Genomic DNA, 21,183 nt, shown 5'->3' with positions numbered 1-21,183 from the left:
AAACTGTTCTGAAAAGCAAGCTGACAGGAAATGGAAAGATTAGCCTACTTTACAAACAAAAATTTACCCTAGGAACATTGAGTACACCCAAAGAAAATCAATAGGTTACCTAACTGCAGAGTGCCTACAAGCAGATAAAATGAGGGTTTACCTTCATCCCCAATTTCCTTCTTGACATAATCCAGTGAGTATGTATTTAACATACAGCTTGTAATATTAAAAGTGTTTATAAGGGCCACAGTCTGTAATCATGAGTTTGAAGGCTGGGAATTCCACCATGACTGATCTGGTCATCATCTTAACCCTGAATTCTTGACAAGACTTGGTTTGAACACCATCAGCAACTACTCTGCTGTAGTAACTGCCCTTACAAAATTGGTGTCTTTGTCCTGGACTAGGAGGGTGCTTTCTTTTTTCATGTCAAACTTAACCCTTCACTCAGACTGTTTAAAAACAAAACCAAGACTTCAGCAGGAGCACATGTGATGTTGTTGGGTGCTCTTGTGCAGTTTCAGGATGGTAGTAATTGTGCCTGCTGTAGTCTGGGAGTGAATGGAAAACTCTTAATGACAGCAACAACAATCAGTACATCTAAATGACTGCAGATTTTAATGATGTTGTCAATCAGCATACTTCCGAATCAGGTTTACTTTCTGGTTTATCTCTTGTGATGCAAAAGCAGCTGATGATCAGCTACAGCTCTGTGTTATTCACTGACTTTATCTGTTTAACAGCAAGTTAATATGGTGAAGTTAAGCTAATGGGTTTTTTAAGTCACCTGGTACTAACACTGCCTCTTCTTTTCAGGAAAAAGTGAGGAAAACACCCTTTCCTTTAGGTACCAGCCAGACTCAGCTCCTCTGGGTTGATTTGCCAGTCAAACTCACCAAGTAAAGGGTGTTCTGCAAACAGGGTGAATATGACAGATGCCTTTTACTCATTGTGTTTTTCCTTGTGCTATCAATGGTTTTGAGCCTGGGGAAGAGGGCACCCAGCACCCTCCTCCCATTCTCACCAGCTTTGCTGCCAGACACATCCCAATGATCCTGGGCTCACTGTAGGGCTGTGCTGGACCCAGCCCTCTGGAGTTTATTGTGGTACAGCCCCTTTGCCCCAGCACAGCTGTTGCCTCCTGACACCAAGGAGTCCTCCCTGACTGGCTCCTGAGGGGTGGAGGAGAGTGCTGAGGGCAGGGGAGCAGTGTGGGCAACCTGCTCCTTCAGCCAGGGGGCTGTGAGCAGCATTGCCCTCTTTAACACAAATTCCTGGACCCTCCAAACTTCAGTTTATCAAGTTGTAACTGCTTTGAAGTGTGATTATTCCAGTCAAATCTAGCTCGAAGAGACAAGCTGTCAGGCCTTGCTCAAGTGAGTCCAAACTCTAAATATTCAAACATGTGATCAGGCTGTTGCAAAAGCATGTTGTGTCCTGACAAGTCTTATCATGTGCCAGGGGATGAGCAGAGAAATGTCTTCTGGCCAGAACTTGCAAAGCTTCCCCCACAGCTCTACAGCCTTAATTACTCACTTGGAAAATGAAATAGTTTTTGGATCATGCAGACTGATTCCCAAAGCACAGGAATCTGGTGTCTAAGAATATGTGCAAGGCTTCCACCTGCTTTTGTCAGTGACCCCTTCACAAAAAGAACCACTGAATTGTGGACCAAGTCCTCAGTGAGATCTCTTTACTACAGAATTTTAAAGATAAAACAGTCATGTTTTACACTGTAAGACTTGCCTGTAAGTTACTTTCCTTGCACTCAAGAGGCATTTGAGCTCTGTAACCTGTTTGAATGTCTTGCTCACAGCCAAGGAGTTCCTTGCTTAACTTCTGAAATGTTAACTTCTTAACACTGTGCTGTAATTTAGCTGACACAGCTTACAATAGGAAAGCCAACATCACTACAGTGACTTGTTTTTTAATACTCAGGACTAAGTGGCCAGTACCAATACCCTCAGCAAAGATGTATGCAATTTTTATTTTCCTAGGAGAAAAACACTTGGAAGTTAGGCTAAGTCTTAAATGTTTTAGGAATTTCAGAAAAGGTTATGTAAGACCACTCAAAAGTGTAAGTTTTAGAATGGCTTTAAGTTTTTCAGCACTATAAATATGATAATAGCTTGTACACAGAAGCAGCTCAAGTAAACCTTCTGCTGCTACATTAGCTGTTTTTAGGGCACCTCTACTGCTAACAGAAGTGCTGGAATGCAGGGCAGGAGGTACTGTAACAAATACCCTATTTTATACCAGATATGTTTAAGGTAAAAATGTGGAGTATCAGGAATGGAGCGGGACCCAGATGCAAAAGCCAGGAGAGATTTGTGGGGCAGTTACTTGGGTTTAGAGGAAGTTTTACTGGAATGACAAGTACTGAGTCTGTGCCAGCTCTAACAGTCTGAAAGGGAGAGCTGCACCTTGGCAGTGTCTGTTTGCTGCAGCACTGATGGTGTAACTGAGAGTTTACATTGTTTTGGGGTCCTAGAGTTACAGCCTTACCCTTAAATAGAAGCAGTTTTAAGCATAGATTTTACCTTTTCATCTTGTAAAAACCCAGAGGGTGGAGGGAAAGCAGAGCTTTCAGTAAGCTGAATATGAGCTGAAAGCCTTGCACAGGATTAGGTAACTTGTTTATGTTTTGAAGCCTATCATCTGCATGGGCTCTTAGTGGCACAGCAGTAGGAGTTGGAGCACCTTCCTAAATAAATCTCAGCAACCCTCCAAGGTGTAAGAGCCAGGGGACTGGGCATTACTGAAACACTGCATCTGACATTTCTCACATGCAGTACAGTTCCAAGGCTGGTACTCTGTTTTATTCTGAAACAAGCCCACTGACAAACATCCCCACTGCCAGACGAAGGCAAGAGTTTGCCTGCACACACAGCCAGAGGATCAAAGTTGTGTGATGCTTTCTATCCTCAGTAACCTCATCCATGGCTTGCATACTTTGGTGAAATACACTTGCTTTGTGATAAGTATTTACAATTTCTTTCCCCTCTTAATCATGCTGGTTTTTAGCAGGTGAGAAATTGAAGACAAGAACACTTCTGACCTTTCCTTTCTGTACAATGGTGGCTAGTGTGTTATAGGTGACTCTAGAAAAAACTCAAAATCATTAATAATGTTAAGCCAGATAACTTAATCTTATAGGATTTAATTGTTTTATTGTCAGCACAAAACTATAGATACCATGCTACCAGTTAGTAGGGTGGAATTAAAATTAATGATGTGCAATGTGAGTTATTGAACACTTCTGCAGAAATCTGAACTTGAATTAAATGCAAGCTGAATTCAACATCTGTTGCACATTTAACATTACTAACTTTGAACTTTCCAGTAACTGCAGAACTAAAATGCAATTGCATGCACTATTCAATAAAACAAAAACCAAAATGTATCATAAATAAGTATTTTATAACTTTATTAAACTCAAGACATGACAATATTCAAAATACAAAGTGAATTATTTTTTATTCAATACTGTACATGATGCAGAAATATCAGTGCATTTCTATAGCATGTATTTCACCTTCATTTAGTTTGTACTAAAACAAATAAAAAGTAAGCTTAAAATAGCTCAAACATCTCATTCAGCAGTTTAAACTGTAAACACCTTGTTTACTTCTGTTAGGAGGAACACATTCATCTTCTGCACTCCTGTTAATGAGCACCCTTTCTCTTGTGCTTATCTGTGAGAGGATAAATGTAACCAAACCGAGCACAAGAAACTGCCAAGGTGGCACCTCAGTGAACTTCAGTGAATGGCTGAGGCACAGTGAGGAAAAACAGCAAGAAGCAGCATCTGAAGCAGCAAGAGATGGGACTGACACTGTTCATAAATGGAATCACGTTTTTTCCTCATACCTTCCTCCTCCTCCCCTAAAATACTGAACAGAACCCAGAACACAAGGCCAGCTTGTGCTGTGTTTCTGTATTTAATACAGTCATAATTTCAGACTCTAGGTGAGCACATAGTTGTTACTGCTTACCTAACAGCAGCCCTGTGGCTGCTCAGGACACATTCACACATTTCTAGGATCCAGCAGGAAAAGAGCAGCAGCAGAGGCTTAGCAATAGCTGGTCCAAGTCTCTTCTAGGAAAAACTGCAAAATTGAGCCAAGTGTGTCTAGCAACTGAATTCACAAAATCTAACTCACTTTAAAAGTCTATTAGCATCAAATTAATTTGTAAGATAGATTAATCTTTCAAAATGCACTTCCAATATGCCTGCCAAGTCTTGAAGTGGGTATCATATCTTGCATTTACCTTCTCATCAGACATATCCTAGTAAAAGAGGACAGTCTGTTCTCAGTAGAATTACTGTATAAAAGAAAATTTGGAAAATAGCTATTACAAAAACTGTACTGCATTACTTGGTCTGTTGTCTGCTTTATAAATGACTCTTAAGCAAAGATCAATTTTTAAATTTTTTTTTAAAATAACGTTGACTACCAACATGTTCATCTAGGTAGCATACAACTGGCCAACTGTGACTACTATCCCTCCATGTTTCTGTGGAATCTTAGTAAGTTTTCAGCTTACATACCAAGACAAGAAAAGTCTTAAGAAACATATCGAATATATGCAGCATAAGAGGACTTTACCATCCACTTTTCAGTTCTCAGAGGACAAACTGCTCCTACTTCATTATCTGTAAGAACTTTGTAACATGATAAAGTTCAGCTCCATCCCAAGCAACTGAGCTGAGCCTGTGCTCCCAGGCACTATGGGGAAACCACATAGGACAGGTGTTTTCTTTTCAGGGGACCACCTATGTCCATTCTGGGCTTTGAGTCCAGTTTTATTGGGGCTGAGGTGGCTGTGCAGTCACCAGACCAGGACTGAACCTCAGTGTTAGAGCTCCTCTCCTCTGCTTCTCTGAAGAATTTCTCATACTTGTCCAAATAGGGAGGTCTCTCTGGTAGCAGATAGTAGTGCGTTGAACTGGCCTTCTTACCATTTTCAATAATTGGAAGAATGCAAGGGACCCTGTTGGAAGATCCTTCACTGTTTTGTCTTTGTAGAGCTTTGCTGCTGACATATTTAGGATCAGGTGCAAAGCTCTGGGTGGGGGGCATGACCCCATTGAGGTATGATGGGAGGCTTTTGGGGCTGGGGGTGCGGGAATTGCTGCGTGACAAAGGCTCTCGAGGGGGCACTTTGGGGGGCCTGTCTTCATCACTGTATGCACTGGAAGCAACTTCTGCTGACCACCTCCTGTAGTCTGGCTTGAGAGCCCGTGGGGGTATGGGAACCCTTGGTGGAATCTCTGGTTTATCTTCATCAGAAGTTGGAGATGACCTGTTGAAGTGTCCAGTTAGTCTTACTATGGGTTTATTGAGAGATCCAGCTGGCCCAGAGTGGGACCTTCGCAGGCGTCGATGCAGCTGCTGGGGGGGAGGATAAATACTGGATATGTACACATTTAGGCTTTGTGTAGGGTTGGCATCTTCTGGTTTTGGTCCTGCTGGAGCATCGAAATACGCATAATTGATTTGTCCACAGCCCCTAAAGCTCCGACGGCTTGGAGCACTGGATTTGAAAGGAGGAAGTTCATAATCTTCTAACAAAAAGTCAGTGTCTGAGCTAGTCAGGAATTCTACCTCTTTGTCAACCTCATCTGGAGTAAAGTCTTCAGATATAGGCAGAGGGGGTAGTGGCCTGCAGCTGCGATCATTAGAAGATGCAGACAGAAATGGAATTGGTCCATTTTTTATTGGCATGTGAGGAGGTGTTTCTTCAGAAACACAGCCCATGGTCAATGACAGTTTACTGAAGCCAGGAACGAGGTGGTCGTCGTACCTTGAAATTGGCTGTTCATTTTTGGGACTCACAGGAGGTGGACTGGATTTCTGAGATGGGACTTGGATGCAACTTCCAGCAATGTGGTCATTCATGGAAGGCTGGTTGGAAGAGTGCCCTAAAAAAGTAAGAAATTCTTAGAGACACTTTTCTAAGTAACACTCCAGCACATGACCCTGTTACTGCACATTTAATTCCTTCTAATGCAACAGTGAGTAATGTCTGCTTAATGTCTCCAGGTAGTGAAATGCAGGTATTGCAGACCTGGTCATGGATTTATGCATTAGTAGTGAAATGCAGATGTTGCAGATCACATCTGGCTGTGGATTTATGCATTAGTAGTGAAATGCAGGTATTGCAGATCACATCTGGCTGTGGATTTATGCATTAGTTAAGATACTAGCAGATTATCTTAATGTTTTAGAATAGTGGTCCGGTTAAGAGGTAGTTCAAGAGACCCCAAGCATAAGCAAGAGAGCTACAAAGATCCCAGCATAAGACCACAACAAGTAATTTTTTTACCAAGTATTTTTTCCATCAGAAGTGTAATGGCAACTCAGTATCCTCCTATGTACAAGGAGAATGGGAGGACACTGGAAAACACTTGGATGCTTCCAAGTGTAGTCTCTACAGATATTTTTCACATACCCAGACACACATGGATTTATGTGTAAGTGCAATCACAAAACCATGTGGAGTGGTTGCTATAAGGATAATTGTACAGGTAGTTATCTACATTAACATGCATCACACATATGGGTGCATATGAATGTATTAGAAAGACAAGCAAATACAACAGAAGATTCAAAAAAACTAAAGCCAGAAAAAGACCACAAGAACGATCCAAGTTTGCATTAGCCAGTCATTATTATCTAAAGCAACCTCTGTTAGGCTGCACAAGATGCTGAAATCTTACAGTGTGATGAGAAAAGAAACAAGAACAAGCCGTGGAAACGATCGTTTAACCGATGGTGTTATTTACAAGTGCTGTCGGTTCCCGGAGCTGCCAGCAGGGAGCAGGCCCAGCCCAGAGCGGGGCCCGCAGGGTTTGCAGAGACAAATCCCCGACACTTCCTACCGCGGCTGGGTCACACCGGGACTTACCGAGGGATGGCAAATGCTGCTCGGTTGATGAGTTTAAATTATATGTCACTGCTATAGGGTCCACATTGAAGAAAGTACTAAAAAGAAAAAAAAAGCCTTCACTGTAAATGAACCATAAGTCTGTACTGGCACAAGTATTCATAACATTCATTTCATAGACTTAAAGATAAATTTTAGCTTCACTCACTTTTCAAATCCACTGTGGGTACCCCAGCAGGTTTTCAGGCTGCCCATGCCTTGAGTGGTGTGCAGAAATCCGGTTTTTAAGGGGACTCTCATCTCCTGAGCAGCAACTCCTGCAGTTGACATCGTGCAGTGTTCTCTGAGGATGTCTCACAACCCTTGATATTCACGACTTGGCAGGTTTCCTGCAGTTTTCATTCCCTTCAAGAGGGAGGACACAAATGTCAGAAATGCAAACCTGATGTTGGTCCATGTCTCATCTGAAATTTCAGTATTCAAGGAATTAAATAGCTCTGTAGAAAGGCCTCCTATCCTAATACTTGCCAACTGGAAAACTTGACCAAGCTTCTTGTTTTCAATCTGACTGCAAAAATTAAAGTACAAAACAGGTAAGTTCTCTTAAAGGACTACACTACATAGAAAAAAAGGAAAAATATGTTAAGGTACTGATATATGGCAGTTGTGTATCCCACAACTTCAGTTCTTGAACATAAACTACTAGTTACTCATGCAAAAAAGGTTTTTTTAAAAAGTTTTCTAGAACAATGTAACCTTCCAGTAGCTGCTTTCAGTTGTAGCTTTGCTAAAGATTTTAGCTTCCAGTATAACCAACATGTAACTGCTGTTAAGTATTATCTTCCACAACCTTTGCTCTTACAGACAGAATTATTGACTAATTGAATTAGAATTCTAAAACTTCTTTTACATAAAACACTATTTTTAATTAACTTAAACATTAAGATACTTTTAAACAGCCTCAAGTCTTCTAGCCATTTCAAACAAATTGGAAATCTAGTGATTTGAAATAATCTCAGCTGACACTGCTGTGCTGCATTCAAATCTATTTTGAATGTGTGAAGAATGCTTTATCTGGTCCATTTATGGCAGAAAAAATATGTTGGCAATTGCTTTATATTGAGTAAGTAATCAGTCCACAGAACAAATTGACTCACAGGACTTTGTTTAGGAAATTCATCAGGGAGGGGAAGGGGAAATGTAAAATTAGTCAGCGTTCTGAAGGCAGGAGAAAATTAAGTCCAAGACTATAAAAAAGATGTTCTCTGGGTCTCTGCTTCATCTACACAAATATCCTACATTCAGCAGGTACAATACATTCTGTTTAAAAAAAACATACAAAAAACCTACCAAACCAAACAAAACATTTTAATTTGTATCTCTCTTGAGAATCAATACTATGGACATATAATATAAATGTGAATTTGTCCATATCCCTCCACCAAAAGAATTCCATCTAAAGAAAAGTCAACCAACAACTGAGGGGTGGCTATATCAGGGCTCAGCAAACAAGGCAAGAAAATCCCTTCACAGTGTGGTACTGCAAGAAAATGTGGTACAGACACAGGTAGTAGCTTATGCTCATGGTAAATCTGCCCAAAACCAGGCATTCTATGCAGATGTGTAACCTTCCTTGTCCTTTAGCAGAAAACATCCATTATATTGTCTGCAGTGTGAGGGATGGGCAAACTCCTAAGCAGGACTAAGGACAGTAAAGCAGGTGCCCGAGGATTAGTTTGCAATCCAGCATCAGTATTTGCAATTTCTAAACAATTGTTTGAGAAAGAAAACTCTGCTGCAGTCTTTCAATTTGGAATTGGTCCAGTACTGATCATCTTAAGAACACAGTAGCTTCTGTACTTTGTAGTAACTTCTGTACTTCTGTATGTTTATGATGTGTGAGACCTAATCCCATTCTCTTCAGGAGTGTGATGGTTTTCTCAATCCTGACCATCTGCATCAACAGAAGTGGGGTTGTTTTACTCACTGCCAGATACCCAATATATTTTAGGCAGGCATTTCAGAATAACTCTAGCCAGGAGACTTTAATAGAAGTGAAGCAGTGTTCTACGTAGTGCAGCACAGTCCTGCTTCATTCAGCCCTCCTGATTCCAGTAAAGACCATTCTCTCCAGACAACCTCCTTATAAAGTTAGCTTAACCCTAGAAATTTTGGCATAACACAGTTCAGTTGGACCCTTCCCACTAACAGGAACTGCAGATATTTCATAGCAAAATTAAATAAAAACCCAGAGCCCTGGGAAGCAATAACACAGTCCTGTAAGTGCAAGCAGAACCACTCTCTTCAGGGATAGAGATACCCATTTGTCAAAATGACTTAAGCAACTTAAGCATACAGTACACATATAGCACCAATTCTACAATTACTTCCTATCAACATAATTTCCAAATAAAACACCTATCTCCTCAGCTCACACTGTATTGAACAGTGATTTTTTTTGTGCCTCACAGATCCTATCCTATTAGCAACAAACCTACAAAAGAAAGAAAATTAATTAAGAGAGCTTAAGACTAATGCCTGCTACCCATTTCAATATTTCTGAAGTCAAATGCAAGTCACAAGTTTAAAAAATGCTGATATAGAACACTGATTAGTCAGCAAATGATTGTACTCCACCTCAGTGTGTGTACAAGATCTGACAGGACCATGAGACATTGATTATGATATAAAATATGAGGGGGGGAATAAGTGCTGGAGTTTGAGAGCACAGGTAACGTGCTGGCTGTGATAACACACAACCCTTGCAGGGCTTGTTAAGCCCAACCTCCACCAAATCCCACGCCTAAACCACTACTAGTAATTACTGTGTCAGCTTTCTGAATGCTGTCTAAATCTCAGCTCTCAAGACCTGATAGTTGCACAATCACCTCTCTGAAATCTCTCCGGAATGCTAAGCTCAACATCTGAAACAGACTTAAATATTTACATACTCTAGGAAAAGGTAATTTTCACTTGTTTTAGTCTTTATTTTTTAAAAATAAAGCACAATTTATATAGCCATAAAGCTTGTTTCATTCATCAATGAGCTCCTTGGGAATTCACAGGTGATTTGCCTTGACATTTCAAAGAGTTATGAAACTGTCCTCTGTGCCTTAAGCTAGGATATCAAGAGAGGCAGTGCTTTCACTAAACCACCTAGTTACTTTTTCTGTGGAGTCTAGAGAAATGGTGCTTGTATTTTAAAACATGCAGAAGCTTGTTTGATGACAGTATCTTAAGAGGGAGACATGAGAACAGCAATTGAATACAAAGTTGGTATTTTAGACAGCATGCTCTTACTAAAGCTGAGTAGTATATATTATATTCTAGGAATTGGTATTAAAAAAAATTACAAAATTCAGCCATGAAGATGTAAATATCAACAGTTTTCACTGTTAACTGCTGTCCCAATTCTGCCTCCTTAAAAGTTTAAGGATCTAAACTTAGCCATAAATAACATCTAATTCTATTTGTAAAGAAAGTGGACACTGCACAGTAATGAAGCATTCCTGATCTCCCATTTGTGTGCTGCTCATTTGCACAGAATGGGCTTTCAGTTCTCTGCTTGTCTGACCTACTTATGCAGTTTATGGCATTTAGGAAGACTGAACCACTTTTGAAGATAGCACAGTTTGTGTTATTCAAGGGAAACAGAGTACAAACTAAAAGTATGGCTGGTAATTTCTACAGGGCATTTACAAGCCAAGGCAATTGAAGATTTGCTGGTGCATTAGGAAGCTGCTGACACCCTTCCCTGTAAGGCATGGTAACAGTGCAAAGGAGGTGCTGGTAATCACCCAGCTCCGCTTGTATTAACAAATATCAATAACAGCAAGTATTGGGGAGGAGATGGATTTTTAAAGTTTTTTTACAAAGCCAAAAATACCTTCAGACTTCAAGAGGATGGCTATGTGTAAGCCAAAAATACTCAAATGTATCCATAAATACTAGCATATCTACATAGTGAGAACTGTGGACAGATTTTTGTAGTAAGTTGAATCACAGCAAATACCCCAAATTCAGTTTTCATACAGATATATATTAATAAATACCTGTGTTATAACAACAGTAACCCTCTGTTTAGAAATTAAGAAGCATTTGCATATGTATTTAGCTCAACCTATTGCCTATCACCGATCACACACAGAATCTTACTCCTCTGTTCCCTGTTCTCCCAGCCCCAGTGCAACCAAGTATTTGAGGAAAATTAAGTTCATAACAAAGAAAACCTTTCTGGTATGCACAGGAGACCAAAGCATGCTCCAGAATGTTTCATTTACTGGGTATGGAATACAGCAATTTGCTGTACAGATTTCTGAATGCCTGTACAAACTTTTGACAGGTTTTATAAAGGCAGCACTCTTGACAAGGAGCTAATACAATTCTTGTAAGAAATGGGAAAGAGGGAAAGGGAAAAATCAGACCTGTTTACCCCTTCTGGGAGGGGAAGAAACGTGTCTACCTTAAATCCACAACCTATTTTTGCTCACCTTGCCACCACATTATCTTTAACAAATCTCAGAAGCAATTCACAGGAGGAGGGGCACATTTTTGCACTACAAGTCATCTACTCCAGCTAGCTGTTCCTTATTTGACAATGTGATGTAATTTCCTTTTTCTCCTCTGACTTTCTATTTAATGTAAGCACCTGAGATAGAGCCACCCCTTTTCATATTTAAGTATTTCAGACTTCCAAGTATTGGACTTTAAAAACCTAAGTGCTGTTAATATACATTCTGGAACTCCAAATACTTATAAAAAATATTAAAAATTCTGTTTCTCTAGTTCTTATTCCTCAAGTACTTCTGTCTTTGCAACTAGATGAAGTCTGAATGACCAACACTTAGCAGAAACAGCCTCATGAGAAAGTTAGTTTAAATCTACTCACTTAATAAATAATTAGATCTTCTTTACTATTTACTATGCACCAAACCTCCACAGCGCAGTTCAGTATTCCTGAGTCACAGGCCAAAGCATGCTCAGATACAGGACTCAGAATGTATTTCCATTTACAGGAATTATATTCTTTACAGTTATTGTATAAATGAATTACATTCTTAACTTTGAGATATTTTTCTACACATTCTGCCAACCAGAAATGGACCACTCCGTGGTAAAGAATTATAGACTATGTTCACTAAACAGTCAAATCACAGGTGCTTGCAAACAAAGCTAATCCTATGGGTATACAACAGACAAATCAACTCAACAGCAGACAAACTCTGTATTTAGATTGTAACAGTCAGCTACTGGAATATACTCAAAGAACCACAGTTCATCAAGGAGTTTAAGTTCAGTTAAAATTTGGGCTACCATTTCACAGTCCTACACAGCACATGGGAGTAACCTTTAAATTGCCAGTAGAAAACTAATAATTAAATAGCAAGGCAATTGCCTTGCCTCTGCTTGTCAGATTTCAGATGCATGCTTAAGGTATGGTACTTCACCCTCCTGAAAATTTTAATGTGAATATAGACAGCTTACATTCAGGAAATAAAAATTCCTTTCTAGCTGACTCAGACTCATAACCATAGTGTTAGACACACTGTGATAAGTTTTAATTCTCTTTTCTACTACAGAGAGCTGGAACTGTTTTTCTCTGAAATAAGTCCTGTACTGCAGAGCATGGCAGACATAGGGCTTCACCAAGAACATGTGCCCACCAACTCAACAGGTAGGTTTCTATAAAAAAAAAATTCAGAAAATTATCCCATATCGGTAGATTACTAAGGATAGACAGCTAAGCTTGTGCATAAAGTAAATTGAGTAGTTCAACAGATTGTAAGAACAATTCACAAATGGATTTGTGATGCAGAGGCATCATTCACCTGCCATTCCAGTACAACAAAGATTCAGATATTCCCAAAATGACCAAAGACACCTTGCCCCCAGAGCCTTTCCCATCCAGCTAATCTGTAACGAGGAACTGTTATCTTTGGATCAAGCACAGTACATTTTTTTTGCTTATTCAGAATAATCAGCACAGGGCCCTTGGTCAGTGACAGGAGAGCACTGAAATCTCCCTGGAATCCCCAGCTCGCTCTGCTGTCAATGCTGAAGGATACAGCGATGTCTCCGGATTTAACCACCACAGACTGGCTATTTTAGAAAATCGAGCATAAGTGCGTAATGAGGTATTAAGTCACAAAGAAATGTTTATTCTAAATTAAGCCAGCCTAAATTAGAGTGCGAAGCGCAGAGCCTGAGCCCACAGTGCGGTCTCTTGTTTACTCACAGGAGCAGCTCGGAAGGAGGGAGAGAGCCCTGATACTGTTTCGGGTCAGGCAGAAAACGCGTGGCACGCCACGTTGATTTTCAAGAATGTGGCTGCGGGCTGCGCTGAGCCCGGGCGGGTCCCGTCCCCCTCAGAGGGGCTCCCGCCGCAGCGAGCGGGGCGGGTGTCGCCCCGGGATCCCCCGGCAGCCCCGGGGGAGCGGAGCCGCAGCGGCTCCGGCCCTGCTCCCCACCCCCTTCAGCGCAGAGCGCGCTCCCGGCTCCTCCCGCCGCGCCGCCGGCCCTCACACCCGCCCGCCGGCGGGGCCGCACCGCCGCTCCGAGCCTCGGGCTCGGCCAACGCCACCGCCGCGGCCCGACCCACTCGCGTGTGCCGCCAGATCCACTGGCCCCCGCTTCCCTCCCGAGCGGCGCGGCTCGGCGCGGCAGGGACGGTCCGGGCCCGAGGCGCGGGCGGGCAGCCCCGGTGCGGCGGGCGGGCGGGCGCGGGGGCCGCCATGGCCGCGGGGGCGCGGGAGGCGCCGCGGGCCGTCACTCACTCACCCCGACAGTGTCGCGCAGCTCCGCGCGGCCGCCGGCGCCACACGCATGCGCCGCCCCAGCGCCGGTCACTGCCGCGGCGCGCGCCGGCCGCCGCACTTATGCAGGGGGCGGAGCCGCAGATGGCCCGCCCCGCGCGGGGCGATCGTCACGGGAGGCCTGAAAGGGGCGGGGCGCGCGCGCCCGTGAGGGTGGTGAGGCGGTTTCCGGTTCCGCCGGGCGCGGGGGCCGCGGCGCTTCCCGGCGGGGCCCGGGTGCAGGCGGTGCCGCTGCTGCTCCGCGCCCGCCGGCGGGAACGGCCCCCGGGGCGCCCTCTGGGCAGTGCCGCCTCCGCCTTGGCAGCCCCTTCCGCCCCGGGGCGCCCTGCGGGACCAGCCGCCTCCGGGCTCAGTGAGAGCGGCGTTCGCCAGGCGGGGGGGAAGAACGAGGAGCTGGTGCTCGGCCGCTCACAGCGGCGGGGAGGCAGCGCCCGCCCGGGGATGCTGAGGCGGTGCCGCTCAGTTCTCCAGCGCCTGGCGTCCTGCCCTGTCCCTCTGTTTGCCCTGATCTCTCAGGGCCGCTCCCCGCTTCTCCCGTGCCCGCATTCCCCCTTCCTGCGGCGGCAGCCACTCATTCTGTCCCCCCTGGTTGTCGCGGTCCTGTCCCGCCGCTGTCAGCACCGCACTGCCTGTCTGTGCGGGGAGTCTCCCTCCGCCTTCCCCGGGCTCCGAGCTGTCCCCGCCGGCGGCAGGGAGCGCTCGCTCTCCCGGCACGGCTCCCGAGCGAGCGGGGCTGGGGCGCGGGGCCCGGGCCGGGGGGAGGCGGCGGCCGCGGCTCCCGGTGCTTTTCTCTCTCTCCCCCCGGTACTATTCTCTTCTGTCCCGTCCCCCCCCGCCACCACAACCCGTGCTTCTCTCCCTCTCTCTCCCCGGTACTTCTCTCTCCTCTCCCCCCCTCCCCCCGTGCTTTTCTCTCTCTCCCCGTGTTTCCCCCGTCGGTGCCTCATGATTTTCTCTCGTAAACGGGTCCGAGGTGGGGCCAGGCGTTGCCCACGCGTGTTGGTGACCGGGTGTTTTGCAGTCACGGGGAATCCCTGTCCTTTAGTCTTACCGGAAGGAGAGAAAACGCCAAACCTGTTCGCTGTTGTAGGAATTGGTCTTGTGAATGTCAGTTTTTCTTGAAATGGGCATATTTGTGTTGAAATAAATCCGTCTTCATGTGTAATGATTTATTTGGCATCTTGAGAAAATATGAACTGCAATAGTTACTGAAATTTTAAGAAGAATTTTTGATTTCAGTGCATGATGTGATGCATGTCTGCAGTTGACTTCTTTTCTCTTTGGGGTTTCTTTTGACCTCTGGTGAAATTCCACCCCCCCCCCCTTGTTCTTAGGGACAATAACATCTCCTACTTCTGTATTTTTGTCATAAGAACTGTTGTACTGCTGTAAAAATACAGGAGCTGTAAGGAAAAAGGGCAGGGTTATAACCTAGGAGAGATTTCCACTGTGAAAAAAGATGAAGAGGTTCTCTAAATTTGACTGGACATGTTATGCAGGTGAGAGAAAGTGAAAAGAATATAGGGGGAAGTAGAAGCCATGGAAAGGAAGGAGGGCAGAGAGTGTGGGTTTGTGATTTTGATGAATTGGGCTACACTTAACAGAGACTGCAGGATGTTTGTGTTCTGGTGGCAATGGCTTGTGCTGAACTGTACGTGCTCAGAGGCTGCTTCCAAGTATTTGCTGTACTTCTATTGTTCTGGACTTGAAGACCGTGACTAATTACTTCTGTGGATAAGCTGGCCCTGCAACATGAGTTATCTCAAGTTTAAATTGTCCTGGTTGCACGAGGAGAAAGTAATTTCTTTTTATTTTCCTTTTTTTTCCCTCTTTTTATTTTTTAAATTCTGGTGTGTTGATGTACTGACTGATATGCAAACAGCCCTAAATGTTGTAATGAATGGATACAAAGGACAAACTTGTCTTTGAAATGTTTGTCACAGAATGTTGACATGACTTGAGTAGGACAAACTCTTGTAGTGTCTCTGTAGTGGAACATGAGGAATAATAGATGTTTGGCTTCTTTACTTGTTTGTACCTGAGAATCTTTAATCCAGGGAAAGATCTTTCTGTTATTCCCTACAGGTGTTACCCTGTGGCTCTGTACTTCTATCAGCAGGCCTTGTTTTATTCTGTTAGTTAATTTTGGAGTTAGTTCATGTGCATGTAATTGTATGGAATTTTTGTCTCTTACTGTTAAATAAGTTTACCTATGGCCTTTGTGCATTAAAACTCCATGCCTTAAATTTCTGATTGTTCTACTGAATAAAAACATTTAGTAATGATGTCACTTGCAGTAGTTTCTGTGCTGACTTGAGGACAGAGGAAATTGAATTCTGCAGCAACAGTTACATTCCCATTTCTCTCCCTTCTTTGCAACCACCTCATAGTTCTGTAGGCATGTGTAAGCCACATTTTGTAATTTGCTAAGTGCCCTGAAGACTAACTCCTGAGTAGTCTTCAACACCATGGGTCATCAATACTAATAACAAGTCTGCTAAAAACAGCAGCTCAGTATTATGAGAGGCCTTAAACCTCTCCTGGAGCAGGTTTGGAGATGGATAGCAGACTTTTCTGTATTTAATAAATGTAATGTCTGAATTCTGTGGGGAAAAAAAGAATAGCGTGGTCTTTCATTCATGATACTACCTTTCATTCAAGGATTCTCTTTGCAGAGAGAATCCCAGAAACACTCAATGTCCTTTGATCAGTTGTCCTGTTTGTAGCTTGCTTTGCAGCCTGGACCTTTCCAGTGATCTCAGTCCCCTTCCAATGATCTCAGTCCCCTTCATATTTCCTGTTTTCAACACTTAAATTTTTCAGTTTTTCCTTCTGTTTGTTTTGAGAGGAGAAAGGCATACGTGTAAAGCAGCAGCTGGAGAAGCAAAAGGCAAAATCTTTTTAAGAAGCTAGAAAATTACAAGAAAACTTAATACTGAAAGACTTAGTGGAAAATAATAGATATGTATTTTAATATAGATAAAGCTCCTGTTAGATAAAGCTCTTCTTTAGATTGTTGTGATTTTTTTAAGCCTTCTATAAACAGCATCTTTGTTTTACAGTATCTGCTGCTGTATTATTGCTTAATCATACTTATTTGTGGTAGATGCTCTTGAGCAGGAAGCTTGGGGGTTTTTTTTCCATGCTCTCTGGTAAGCATGCCTCTTGTCTGGTTGCCTGAAAGGGAATGAGTAGCTTAGACACTTTTCTTTTTGGCCTTGTTAATGACTACAAAAGGTAATTGTGGTCAGTCATCAGAGAGGAAAAGCTTTCCTGAAGAGAGGTAAACAAAGTGCAAGTTGGATGCTGTGGTGTTAGTTTTTGCATGACTAGTTATGTGAGTGAGGTGCTGTGGATGCATTTCTGTTGCACCTCCAGAGGTGTTTCTGCACAGCCAAGATCATGTGTCACAAGTTATTTCAAATGTAGCCTTTCTGAACACTTTAGTAAGACGTTGCCTGGGACGACCAAACCTAGCAAAATGCAGTGCAGAAGGTGGTTTATGAATCTGTCTTTCCGTCATGAGAAGTCCTGAATTCTGTCATTATTCAACAGATTAAAATTCAAGACAATGGCCTTGGCTTGGATGCTGACTTCCAAAAGAAATGAGTTATCATGTGGCTCTTACCTAAAAATCACACCCTTTGCCTCAAGCAGAAGCAGGATGTGCACAGTAGGAGTTAAACCATGCAATCCTTATGTAGCTGCATTTTATCTTACTCAGGTACTTACCTCCTGTTCTGTTCTGTGCTAATCTGCCTGAGTGGATCTACATACAAACGTTGAGGTTAAGGACTCTGGTGGTACTCTCTGACATGAAAATGTAAGCAAACGATGGAGATAAGAAAATTCTTAGTTACCTAAGTTTTGAACATGTCCCACCCTGAACTGAGGGAAAGCAACTCAAGCATGTTTATTCCAGGGGGAAGAACAATACATATGGGACACATGAGAATTGCTGCAGCCTCACTGAACTGACAAGAAGTCAGAGATTGGTGCAGTGGCTGTAAATGATGTGCTGGTACATGAGTGGAAGAATATTCCCAAGTTATAAGCAGTTAACCTTTATACTTCTATTCTTACTGCACAGAGCATGCTGGATGGTGTCCTGTGGTGCTTCCTGTGGGACAGAGGAATGAAGGGAAGGGGCAGAGACAATGAGTTTAAGGCATTCACAGATCAGCAGTGCAGACTCTCACATAACAAGTGTAAACTACGGTGCAACTGTACAGACCTGATGCTGAAATTCAGCTTTGAACAGGGGCCATTACTCAGTCTTTGTTTGAATTGTCCCTATACAAGACTTTAAAGCAATTGGATAATGCTAATTTGTCTCTTAAGCCATCTGCAGAAGCTGACACAGATAGCAAATCTTTTATGCTTCAGGCATGTGGAAGTGGTTTGTGATGCAAACATACTATCTAAAAGTGGAAATACAGCATGGCTTTTGTGAGTTCTTGTCTGTGTACCTTGATTACATCTCTGTCTCAATGCTGCAAATACCAGAAGTTTTACTTGCTTCAAAAACTAGTCACAGAAAGCCTGATGAAAGAAAAATCCATTAAGGCTCTAGGGAAAGTGCCTTGTATCAGACTGCTGGGAACTGGGAGGGGAGGTTGCCCACTGCCCTAAACATTTGTTTCCTTTTTTTAACCCATGCTAGGGCAATACTGGATTAGGTGGACCTTGGGATTTCGGGCAGCACAGCTGCTGTTGGAATGCATCTGTATTTTTCATTCCCTTTTATACTTCAGTTACACTTTTCCATAATTTTCTGTTTACATAACTGAGTGTACAGTGATTTATTTCTGCTTACAAGATTCAGCTCAGGCCCTCATCTCTGGATTGTATCCTGAATCCTTTCAGGAAAGAACTGTGCTGTTCTTTGAGTCTAGGGACCAGGAAGAAGGGAGCAGCTTTAGGAGAGTGCAACAAAACCTTTTCAGAGTAAGGATTCCTTGTTGCTGTGAATGAGGAACATGTGCATACTTCACTGGTCAGATTTGTATGAATGCAGTTGCAACAGCCAGGTGTAGGGCAGAATGAGTGTCTTGCATTTCCAGTTTAGCCAGAAGACCCACAGAAGGGAGGAAACTCATGGGTCAGTAAAGGAGGGCTAAATTAGAGGTTAGCATATTCAAGTGTCTAGACAGCGAATACAGACATACTGCAAAATTCAGTCTGTCAGGGAGTGGAGAGTCTAGATTAAAAAGCCATTTCAAAGGCACGTTGCCTGAATGGGGTAATCATGTGCTCAGACTTTTTCAGCACATAAGCATAAGCTGAGTGAGGGAAGAGATCAAAAAAGGACACAAATATTGACACAGTCTGTAGCAGCTTAGACTGGAATGGAACTCGATAAATTAAAAATAGCTGGTTGTTCACACTTGTGTTTCCCAGAAATGGCCACAGCCACATCTGTTTTTTACCATCCATACTTGAACAACTCACAAGAAGTGTTACCTCCTTCCTCTTGCTGTAGAGACATTGTTACACAGTCCTCCCAAACTGAGTTCATTCTTGCTCTCGGGCATGTAAACCGTGCATGTAAACTGGTCATCAGGAAGCTGAGCTTTAGTCTGGTGAAATACCTGGAGCTCACTTAATCCACTAAGATTGTGTGCTTTTAGGGCATTGTGTGCTTTTAGGGCACTGTGTGCTTTTAGGGCAGTGTCCAGAGATGTTCCACTGGCACAGTACGCTGGGCACATCAACAGAGGAGCTGACTCAAATCCCAGTTTAGCTACTCTGGTGCATCCCATCTCCTTCTGTGCAGAGCCAGAGGACTTGTCAGCTGACGGCTCAGTTGTGTTTTTATGCCCTTTAGGCACGGTATTTCACACAACTGTAGTGTTGTGCATAATGAGAGTTTGGGGGAAGTTCCAGGAATCCATCTATATGCAGGGTTAGGGTCTGCAGCACTACTAAAGTTCCTTTTCAGCCTTCACAAGAACCTGCTGTATTCTGTTACCTTTGTCTACTACACTATTTCTTTTTCAATGTGCTTTTTTTTTTGTCATGGTCATCTCACTGGACTCAGTACATAGATAGACATTGTGGCAAAGCCTGACAACTATTGGATGCATTCACACACAGTATTTTGCAGGTAGAGGTGTCTCTCCTTCAAAACAACTAGAGTCTTGTTTTCAGGACCAATCAGGAACTCTTGAAAAATTCCTAAATATTGCTAGATTCTGTAACTGCTGTGTATTTGTACTGGCAAGCCTAGAAGTCATCAGTCTTTTACAGTCATAATTAGACAGTAAGCTTCACTGGGACTGGCAGTAATGGTAGGAGTCAGCTCTTTGTTTTTCTGTGCCTTGTTCTATCATTTTTAGCTATTAAAGATAAAATGCCATAGTCCATTCTTTGGATAAAATAGTTTATTTATAGAGTATGTTAAGGAAATGTCCCTGTCTGGCAGTGACACCTGAGCAGGGACTGAGGCCCCTGTGCAGCTGCACACCCACATTTCCACAGTCACACCAGGTTTCCCATCACAGTCTCAGACATCCTGATCCATGAAATCATTTAATCTTGGCAAAATAACTAAATAACAAAATAACAGCTTGAGATGGTGCCTCTGAGAAGGGACCCCAAACAAAGGGGCCTTTGTATCCTTGCAGTCTAAGCATGAAAAAGCCCAGGGGTTGTGTTGCTGTCTCTGTGTCCCTCCCCTGGCTGGGCCACAGTCCCCAGGCACTTTGTTGTGCTAAGGGTCAGCAGTTCACAAACTCTTTTTTTTGGTGCTCTGGGCCACCCAGAACTCCACCTGAACTGTAGCTGCACTGAATGGATTCCCTAAAAAATATCATCAATATCCATCCTTGTGATCTCTACAGAAGAAAGAGTAGGCAAAAGTGACCTATAATTGTAGCAGGATGTTAAAAAAAACATCACCCAGGGAAGCTTGAGATGTCTTGTGTATCACATGGGTATTTTTGAGACCTCTGAAAGCAGGGTAAGGAGATTGCACAGATTTTGCAAGATTTGAGGGTGGAATAGTGAGTGGCTTTGGTGAGTCAGGGAGGTAAGAGCAGACTGAGCAGGAAGGACAGTGGGAGTAGAGCTCATCTGGTTCTCATTCTGAACCAGTAATTTCAGTGGAAAAGCTGTATATATAGAAGCAGTATTTGGAAACAGTTCTAAGTGTATCATTGTAGAAATTAATAGTTTGGTAACTTGATTCCCAAGTAGTATAAAGTTAATTTTACTCATATTTAAGATTCTGCCTATGTGGGGCATGTGGAAGGGGACACAACTGTCTGCCAAGCATTTGTATTTTGAGATGTGTGTTTGTATTTGCACTGCTCATCCTGTACCACAGACACCCCCAACAAATTGAGACAGTGCTGGTGAACTTGCTTCTGGGGTTTTTTTTGCATGTCAAAATCTGACATGTGTTTTAATGTCCATTTATCACTGACATCTTTAATTCCAGAGCCTAATGCCCTACTCACCTGAGTGGATTTGTGCCTATTAATGAAAC

At 43.0% G+C, this 21,183-nt stretch overlaps 1 protein-coding gene across 3 annotated transcripts; it reads right to left on the bottom strand.

Annotated features, from left to right (window-relative positions):
• Window positions 1-3,390: 3,390 nt before the first annotated feature.
• ERRFI1 (ERBB receptor feedback inhibitor 1) lies at window positions 3,391-13,721 on the bottom strand. 3 transcript variants are annotated; one of them, XM_030964003.1, is made up of 4 exons: window positions 13,660-13,721; window positions 7,091-7,287; window positions 6,904-6,980; window positions 3,391-5,917 (listed from the first exon to the last, which is right to left on the bottom strand). In XM_030964003.1, exons 2-4 carry the CDS (start codon window positions 7,210-7,212, stop codon window positions 4,722-4,724), a joined length of 1,395 nt encoding a protein of 464 aa, XP_030819863.1. In that variant the 5' UTR covers window positions 7,213-7,287; window positions 13,660-13,721; the 3' UTR covers window positions 3,391-4,721. The 3 variants fall into 3 exon arrangements, with proteins under 3 accessions (XP_030819863.1, XP_030819865.1, XP_030819864.1); XM_030964005.1 differs by lacking the exon at window positions 13,660-13,721 and adding an exon at window positions 13,481-13,594; XM_030964004.1 differs by lacking the exon at window positions 13,660-13,721 and adding an exon at window positions 13,118-13,329.
• Window positions 13,722-21,183: the final 7,462 nt, after the last annotated feature.

Source organism: Camarhynchus parvulus, chromosome 21 (assembly GCF_901933205.1).
Source record: "Camarhynchus parvulus chromosome 21, STF_HiC, whole genome shotgun sequence".
In the NCBI taxonomy this organism is placed as follows: Eukaryota; Metazoa; Chordata; class Aves; order Passeriformes; family Thraupidae; genus Camarhynchus; species Camarhynchus parvulus.
The sequence above is the reverse complement of the archived record's forward strand: the minus strand, read 5'-3'. Positions and strand labels throughout refer to the sequence as shown.